Genomic DNA, 8,100 nt, shown 5'->3' with positions numbered 1-8,100 from the left:
CTGGGGGGCCGGGAGGGGCCTGGCGTCCAGGGCGGGGAGGTGGGCCGGCTCTCGCGGCGGTCCTGTGGAGAGAGCAGAGAGGGTGGGGGCAAGCGTTATTGTTGGGGTGCGCCACGCCGGGGTTTTGGAAGGGGCCGAGTTTGATTTGTCCGTTGTACAGTCAGGAAAGCCAGCGACTAAAGGCAGGTAGTTGCCTGCAATAAAACGTAGATGCCCCCATGCTCAGCCCAGATGCTTGAAAAAGCCGACGCTGCCCTAGCTGGTTTGGTGCAGTGGGTAGAGCGCCAACCTGGGGACTGAAGGGTCCCAGGTTTGAATCAGGTCAAGAGCACATGCCTGGGTTGCTGGCTCGATCCCCAGTGGGGGGCGTGCAGGAGGCAGCCAATCAATCATTATCCTTGATGTTTCTCTCTCCCTCTTCCTCTCCTTTTTTCTCTGAAATCAATACAAATATATTTATTTAAAAGAAAAGAAAAAGCCCACATGCCTGCCCCTGCACTTACCAGGGAGGCAGGTGACTAGTGGTCATGAACTCTCACTTTGGAGACAGACCCCTGTACTTCCTGAATGAACTTGGGCAAGTTGCTTCAGCAGCAGAAGCAACTGGAAACCTCTGGACTTCAGTTTCCTCCTCTGTAAAATGGGGGTCTCATGCCACACGTACCCCATCGGTCTGTTGTGAGAATTGAATGAGATAACTAATGTAAAGAGTGTTACATGTATTAGATGATTTCCTGGGAGAGAGAAAGTGCTCACTAGATGTCATTCATCATAAAGAAATACTGGAGGGATTCACGTGAAACTACCGAAGTGGTTCCTTAGGAAATGGGGTGAGTGGGGCAAGGCACACAGGGTGGGATAAGGCTTTCTGTATTACTTTTTATGTAAGTTTAGATTTTTGAACCAAATGGATGTATTATCTATTCTAAAAGTAAAACAAACATTTTTATCATTAAGGTTGGGCTTATGCAAAGACTCTCTCAGCCCCAACTCCACTGCCCTGTTGCCATGGTCGCCTTCTAATTTTTCCTTGAATGTCTTGACTAGGAAGGAAGTTCCCACTGACAGATGGAAACACAAAAGGAAGTGTGTTATTCCTCTCTAGACAGCACACTCCCCTCACTGGACTTCTTTTGGCATGAGGTGGGTAGTACGGACATCTTTAAGCTTATAAAGACCCCATCATATTTATTTCCTGCCTACTTGGGACTTTCCAGTCTATAAGGCTCAGTCTCATTTGTCTCTCATTAGATCCTCACAACAGACTGGTGACATAGCTGGCATTATCACACCCATTTTCCAGTGGTGAAGATGAAGTTCAAAGATGTAAGTAACTATCCAGTATGTTCTGCTCACCAGAGAATGTGTGTGTGTGTGTGTGTGAAAGTATGAGAAGGGGAGAGAGAGAAAGAGAAACTGCTGCTTGAAGGCTACATCATGCTTAAACAGTCTGAACTGGTATGAAAGTGTAGGGAGTGGGGATCCTTCCCCAGCATGGATCTGCTAAACCAATTGTTCATCCAATCAGATCCCAGCAACAAACCAGTCCACTCAGCCTTCAATCCAATCCAAATTCACCACCAGTCATCTCTCAGAGTCCAGAACTAGCCAGTCCATTCAGTGCCTCCTGCTCAGTCAGTATCTCATAACATCCATTCTCTAATTCAATCAGTAATCAGCCACAGCCAAGCCCTTCAGCCTCTCATCTGATCAGAATCTAATTTATCCCAATCAAAAGCAAGCAGTGGACATAAGTATCTGTTTTCTCCAATGTAGTAGCTACTAGATGAGTCCAGACACAGAATTTGAACCTTCTGCATGGAAGGAGAAAAAGGCCCAGAGGTGGGAAGGGGTTGTCTAAGGTCACACAGGAGTCAGGTGCAGAGATGGGACAAGAATCCAGATCTGACTCTTGATGGCAGTTTGTACAGCAGTCTGAACAGTTCTTCATGGGATGGTAATGCTGGAGTGACCCTGGGCCTCAATCACCAAGTAAGAAAGTTAAGCTTGGCATGGGATCCACCCCTTATACTCCCAGGATCAGAGTTGTTTATACGTGAGCCAGAGACTCTGAGAGCTGCTCTGTCTGTGCAACATCCCAGGAAGCTTGCTGTCAGCCCAGCCGAGGGAAGTGGGGCCAAGAGTTCATGATCAAAGCCCATCAACACGCATTGAGGCAGAGCAACCGGGCTCTTCAGCCAGAAGAGTAGTCTGAGGCAGGGGGAGCTGAGGTAATTGTCTGAAACCTCTAAGGGTTGTCTCTGCCTTTGGTGGCCACAAGGGGAAAGTCAGGGCCAGCAAGTGGAAGGAATAACAGCTTGTATTGGAATGCTGGGGGCAGTGGTGAACAGCTCCTCATCATTTGGAGGTGGGCCAGAGCCTGACCTCATTGGAATTGCCATGGCTGGATACTGACTCTCTGTGTGTGTGTATGGGGGGGCTGGAGGGGGGGTGCACAATACAAAAAGGCTGCAGGAAATCAGAGGTGTTCACTCTCTGGCAAAGATCTCAATGCACCCTGAATTTCTGTATGTACCAGAACTACTGTGAAAACACATGAGTGAAAATTCACAAAGTGCATCACTTAACCCAGCACCAGCCCCAAAGCAGGGCACATGTGTGGGGTGAAGGCATGAGGAGAGCAAAGTCAGACAGGAACTGCTAGAGACCAGATCTAGTCCCAAACTGCCTTCTGAGGTTCTTCCATTGCAATGGAAGGGGAAACTGAGGCCCAGAAGTGGAAAGGGGTTGTTTAAGGTCACAGAAATCAGGTGCAGATCTGGGACTGGAATCCAGTCTGACTCGATGACAGTGTGTTCCTCTCCACCAGGGGCAGAAATTCAGTGTTTTCTGGAGGCAGGTGGTGATGAGCATGGGAAATGACCAGATTTGCATTGTAGGGCAGTGGTTCTCAACCTTCTGGCCCTTTAAATACAGTTCCTCATGTTGTCACCCAACTGTAAAATTATTTTCGTTGCTACTTCATAACTGTAATGTTGCTACTGTTGTGAATCGTAATGTAAATATCTGATATGCAGGATGGTCTTAGGCAACCCCTGTGAAAGGGTCGTTCGACCGCCAACGGGATCGCGACCCACAGGTTGAGAACTGCTGTTGTAGGGAGAGGAGAAGGGGACCAGAGGGAACAGGAAAATGTATGCGCTGGCATTTAAATTCCACTTTTAAAGAACTCTAAGAGGTTGTGCGTTTTCCCCAGGTTCTACAGCCTTTTTAGCCAAACTCTGAGGAAGGAGAAAACAGAGGAACGTGCTTTCCATCGGGTTCTGGCTTCTGGGGAAGAGGGCACCTTGCTTCCAAGCCAGCACACATCTGTGCCCATGGCTGATCCAGACACAGCAGATGCAGGCAGCACAGGAGACACACCACACATTCACACCGAACTGAACAGTCCCGCCCCACTTCCCAGGCCAGAATCAGGGAGGAGGGAGATGGCCCTGACCGCCAGCCAGCGAGCACGGAAGAAAGAAAGCAAGACAGGTTTGAGGCAGAGTGTATTGAGAACAGGAGAGAGAACAGAGTGGGAAGAGCTTGGCCAGCCTGGCCGCAGGCGTTGCCGGATGGAGGGTGGGCTCTTCCAGGAGTCAAGGGAGCAGGTCTAGGGCAGGGGCTTCGCTCTGTCCTGAGAGGGAGCTGCATGGATCTGCTGAGCTCACTCAGGACTTCCCCATACATGCCCCTGCATTCTGGGCAGAATGAACTCACTGGGAAGGCACCCCGTTCCCATGGAGATGAGCCCGGAGCTCAGGAAAACTGCAGGCTCAGCCCAGCATGGGCACCGCCTCCACCACCCCTCTCCCCACTGGGGAGCCCAGAAATAGGGCTGGAAAGGAGTAAGTGGGTGGTGCTCGGGCCCCAGCCTTGGGAATCTTCCATCTGAATTCTGCCTCTTGCCTCTGTATTTCACCCCCCACAAAGCCTGGTGTTGGGGGGCTGCAGCACATAAAGCTTTCAGAGGTGGTAAAGTGCTCATCCTACCTGACTGAGCACCCTCACTGTACTGTGAATGGGGAAACAGACCCAAAGACACACATGGAGTCAACTCTTATGTCCCCAGCCTTTTCCTCAGAACCTTAAGGTCTCCTTCCCATCTCCCTGAGCTGCTCCGCTCCCTCTGCCCTAGCAATCCTGCACCTGAGCCATCCCAGTCTAGGCTTCCAATCCCCCGGCTCCTCCAGCAGCTCATTCCAGCCACACCCTCCCCAGAACAACCTTGCAGACATCTCATCTCCATCTGTCCTACAGCAACTGCCCATCTCCTTCCCCTCTCCTCCCAGGGGACTGTCATCACTTACAAGGCCTTTCTCCCAAAGCACCAGCCTATCTTCTCACCCTCAGATTGTCACAACTGGTGGAGCCTTCATTGTTTAAATGAGAAAACTGAGGCCCAGGGAGGGAAAGTCACTCAGCAAATGAGAGGCTGAGATGGACCAGACCCTCCTCTCCTGCCTCTCTCCCTTCCACTGCATGGAGATGGCTGCTTTCAGTCAGGCAGATTTGGCTGAGGTTGCAGCCAAAGCAGCCATCGGATACATTGCCAGGGGACTCTCTCCTCACTGCACAGCCTTCTACAGGGCTGTCTCTCAGGGGTCCCTGGGACCTCCCCTACCCCAGAGCAGTGGGGGTAAGCCAGGTGGAACCAGGGTAGAGGTCTGGGATGAGCTGCTTTAGCTGTCCCATAAGCGGAGCCAGGTGTTTGGAGAAGGCATGGAGGCAGCTGACAGAGGGCAGGAGAAAAGCATCAGACAGCAGTGGGCTAAGTCTTCATCCAGCAGGAGGAAATGTGGAGGCCGAGGCAAAGCTCTCTGAAGCAGCGGAGAGGAAACGGTGTCCAGAAGGCAGAGGCGGAAGAGACAGACCCGTGGAGGTGAGAATTCCAGCAACAGGCAGAAAGGTGCCAGGAGTCGGGCCACATGAGGGTGGTCCCGCCGTTCCACAGGCTCAGGCAGGATGTTTGCTCCAGAAGCCCGTGTGAAGGTCCCCTTCCAGGCCATTCCCCAGCAAGACGCTGGCATCCTAATAGCTCACAAAGACCAGAGGAAGCCCCAGCCTCATTGGCGCCTATCTCCATGACCCTCCTCCCGCCCAGTAACAAGCTTTCTATCCCTGACATGGAGTCCAACCACCCTCAGAGCAGGGAACTGGCAGCTGCACCTCAGAGAGGGGAGGTGACATGCCCAGCATCAGTCACAAAGCTAGCTGGCAGCAGCATCAGCCCTTGAGCCCTGTGTCCCTGTACTCCTGACTCTCAGCCCTGTGCCATTTCCTGCCACATCTGCTTTCCATCCTGCCCTCAGAGATGGGGCCCTGACAGGCAGTGGGATCCCTGTGGGTCTGTTACTTGAAGCAGAAGGAAGGCTTCCACACCTGAGCCTCGATCCCAGCATTCCGGGTGTTGAAGGAGGGCCTGGGGGCCTGCTTGGCTCGGGGAGACCAGGCTCTGGAGGGAGACACAGGGGAGATGTCGCTGCTGTAGGTGGGGCTCACGGCAGTGGGCTGGAGGCCGTCCTGGCCCGGGGCTGTGTAGAGGCCTGGCGAGGAGCGGGAGGGCCGAGGCAGGGCGGGTGACCGTGGGAGGGTCGCCTTGGGCAGGCTGGGCGCCAGGTCCAGAGAGCTCGGCTTGGCGGGTGAGGCGGCTCTTGGTGAGGCCTTGGTTGGCTCCTTGATGGGAGAGAGGACAAAGAGCGAGGGCCGCAGCTGGTAGGGCGGCTGCTTGGTGGGCTCTGGGCGCAGGACCCCGTTCTCAGGCAGGTAGCCATGGTAGAGGGAGGCCGGTGGGGTCCGAGCTGGGCTTCGGGATGCCACTCGGAGGCTGCCAGAGGAGTACTTCCAGGACGAAGGCAGGGACATAGTGGGTGAAGGGCAGCGGGCCAGCTCGGCGTGGCCCGAAGACTCGATGACATACTTCTCCATGCGGGACTGGCGGCGGGCATAGAGCTCAGCCCCTTTCCCGGAGGCCTCCGACAGGTTCTGGTTGGGTTTGGGCTTCGGTTTGGCCTGTATGCGCGGGGACTTGAGGCAGGAGGCCCACTCGGGGACAGCATTCTCGGCTGCGGTGGGGCTGTCCCTGTCCCTGGGTGCTGGCTCCTGCTGGAAGTTGGAGGCCTCAGCCCCCAGCGCAAAGGGCTCCTCCTCCCCTCCAGCTTCCCCCTGGTCCCTCTGCCTCCGCTTCTCATCAGCTGTCTGTACCAGATCCAGCAGGTCTGGATTTGGCGTCACCTTGGGCTTCTCCACGAAGGTGAACATGGATTTCCGGCTGCCCCTTCGGGCCATAGACTCCTCCAAAATTCCCGTCTTGCCAGCGGAAACCGCCTGGCCCTTCAGATGGGAAGGCTTGGAGTCAGAGCTGGGGTACAAGGCGGAGTAAGAGGGGGGAGACCTAACCCGGGACGCCTGGGGAGCCGTGGACAAGGTCTCAGCATAAGTGGGGGGTGGGGCGAAGTTCCCCAAGGGGCGTCTCTCCAAGGCGGGGCTGCGCTGTGCCGTGGGCCTCCTCTCCACCATGGGGCTGTGAGACAGAACGTGTCTCTGTGGCCGAGGGCTCCTGTCGGCCATGCTGGGGGGCTGGGAAGCCGGGGCCTTCCCCCCGAGATGTCTTCTCTCTACCATGGGGCTCTGCTCCACCGGGCCAGTGCTCCCCGGTGCCTGGATCCCAAAGGGCCTGGCCGTCCTGTTGACCACGGATTGGGGCTTGGCCAGCGTGAGGTGGACCTCGCTGTACAGCCTGGTGGGCGTGGTGGGCGTGGTGGCCACTGCCCGCCCAGATGTCTCTTGTTCTGCTGACACCGCTGGGGCGCTGGGCTGGACATCAACGAGCAGGGAGCTGGACATGAAGTCTGGGGCTGGGGACCCGGAGCTGGGAGCCGCTTCTCTGGGGAAGGTGCTGCCGCTGGTCGATGGAGCTGACGCCTTGTCAGTTAGGAGTGTGCTGGGTCTCACCTGCTCCTGGGGTTGCCCGCCAGCACACTGGGTGCTGGGTGTAGCATCTGGCACTGTGCCTGGCGGTGGGAGCTGAGCCTCCGAGGAGTTCTGGAGGCTAGAACACGGCAGGCTCTGAGGGGTGACCGCCGCCACCGGGTTCTGATTGACATCTGTGGCTGGCAGGTGGTGGCTGCCGTTAGCAGCTGGTGTGATGAGTGCGGCACTGGGGGAGGCAAGGTTTTGGTTGACATCTGGAGCTGGGCTGTGGATCTCAGCTGGAGGCGGGGTGGGTGGACTCTTCTGGGTCTCTCGATTCTGGGACAGGTGGAGCCCATTGGCCGTCAGCAAGGCTGCGTTCTCCTTTAAATAAACCACCAGGGGCACCTCTTCCTCCTCACTGGCCACCTTCTCCAGGTGCCGCAGCAAGCTGGCCTCCTCTGAGCACCCCTCCATGCTGTGCCCAGGGACCCCTAGGTCAGAGCTCTGGCCGTCGGGGCTCCTCGGAGGGCCTGGCTCGTGAAGTGAGGCAGGACTCAGGCTGAGCCCTGGGTCATGGCCTGCGGGGCTGCCGGGAGGCCCTCTTGGGGACTCCTGGCTGGGCGTCTGTCCGCTCCGGCCGTGGCTCTCCAAGGTGAACTCGTTCACCCTCTGCCGGCGCCTGTTGAAGAGCTGGACGCCTCGGGAGTTGGAGCTGGGAGGGGTGGTCAGCTGGGCTGCAATCTGCTGGCTCCGCGCCTTGGCCTCTTTCAGATCCTTCTCGGTGAGGCTCGTGCTCCGGCCCAACGCTGCAGGGAGGGACAGAGGCCGGGTTAGCAGATGGGGATGCAGAGCCACAGGGGCACACCGACAGACAGACAGACAGACCAACAGACAATCACCCGTGACCCTCCTACAGGTGACCTTTTCCTCCAGCATCTTGATCTCGACTCCCTGTTTTCTGGAATGCTGTCTGCTCATAAAGAATCCTGACCCAGCCATTTTTGGCTCAACTCCAATGCACCAGCTGTGTAAACCTGCCCAGATGACCATTTCAGCGTTAGCCAGCCCCTCATTGGAGCCCACAGGTTGCTGATACAGCAGTCAACCGAACTCAGGAAGAACACCTCATGCTAGCAGTCCTGGCCCCGCTATATCCTGACTCGTTTCCCTTCTCCTCTCTCA

The 8,100-nt window shown here is 56.0% G+C and overlaps 1 protein-coding gene and 1 long non-coding RNA gene across 2 annotated transcripts in view; one reads left to right on the top strand and one right to left on the bottom strand.

Annotated features, from left to right (window-relative positions):
* LOC107183490 overlaps positions 1 to 1,377 on the top strand; it is a 24,302-nt gene extending 22,925 nt beyond the window's left edge. The window contains exons 5-6 of the long non-coding RNA XR_001514284.1: positions 1,048 to 1,143; positions 1,252 to 1,377. This is a non-coding gene — a long non-coding RNA (uncharacterized LOC107183490). The remainder of the gene's footprint in view (positions 1 to 1,047; positions 1,144 to 1,251) is intronic.
* A 2,118-nt stretch (positions 1,378 to 3,495) lies between these two features.
* On the bottom strand, positions 3,496 to 7,474 carry SYNPO (synaptopodin). The gene has a single exon (XM_015565617.1). It carries the CDS (start codon positions 7,390 to 7,392, stop codon positions 5,356 to 5,358), a length of 2,037 nt encoding a protein of 678 aa, XP_015421103.1. The 5' UTR covers positions 7,393 to 7,474; the 3' UTR covers positions 3,496 to 5,355.
* Positions 7,475 to 8,100: the final 626 nt, after the last annotated feature.

This window comes from Myotis davidii, unplaced genomic scaffold (genome assembly GCF_000327345.1).
Source record: "Myotis davidii unplaced genomic scaffold, ASM32734v1 scaffold18, whole genome shotgun sequence".
In the NCBI taxonomy this organism is placed as follows: Eukaryota; Metazoa; Chordata; class Mammalia; order Chiroptera; family Vespertilionidae; genus Myotis; species Myotis davidii.
The sequence above is the reverse complement of the archived record's forward strand: the minus strand, read 5'-3'. Positions and strand labels throughout refer to the sequence as shown.

Coding starts and splice junctions, on each gene's coding strand:
- SYNPO (XM_015565617.1), bottom strand. CDS start 7,392: ATGGAGGGGTGCTCAGAGGAGGCCAGCTTGCTGCGGCACCTGGAGAAG.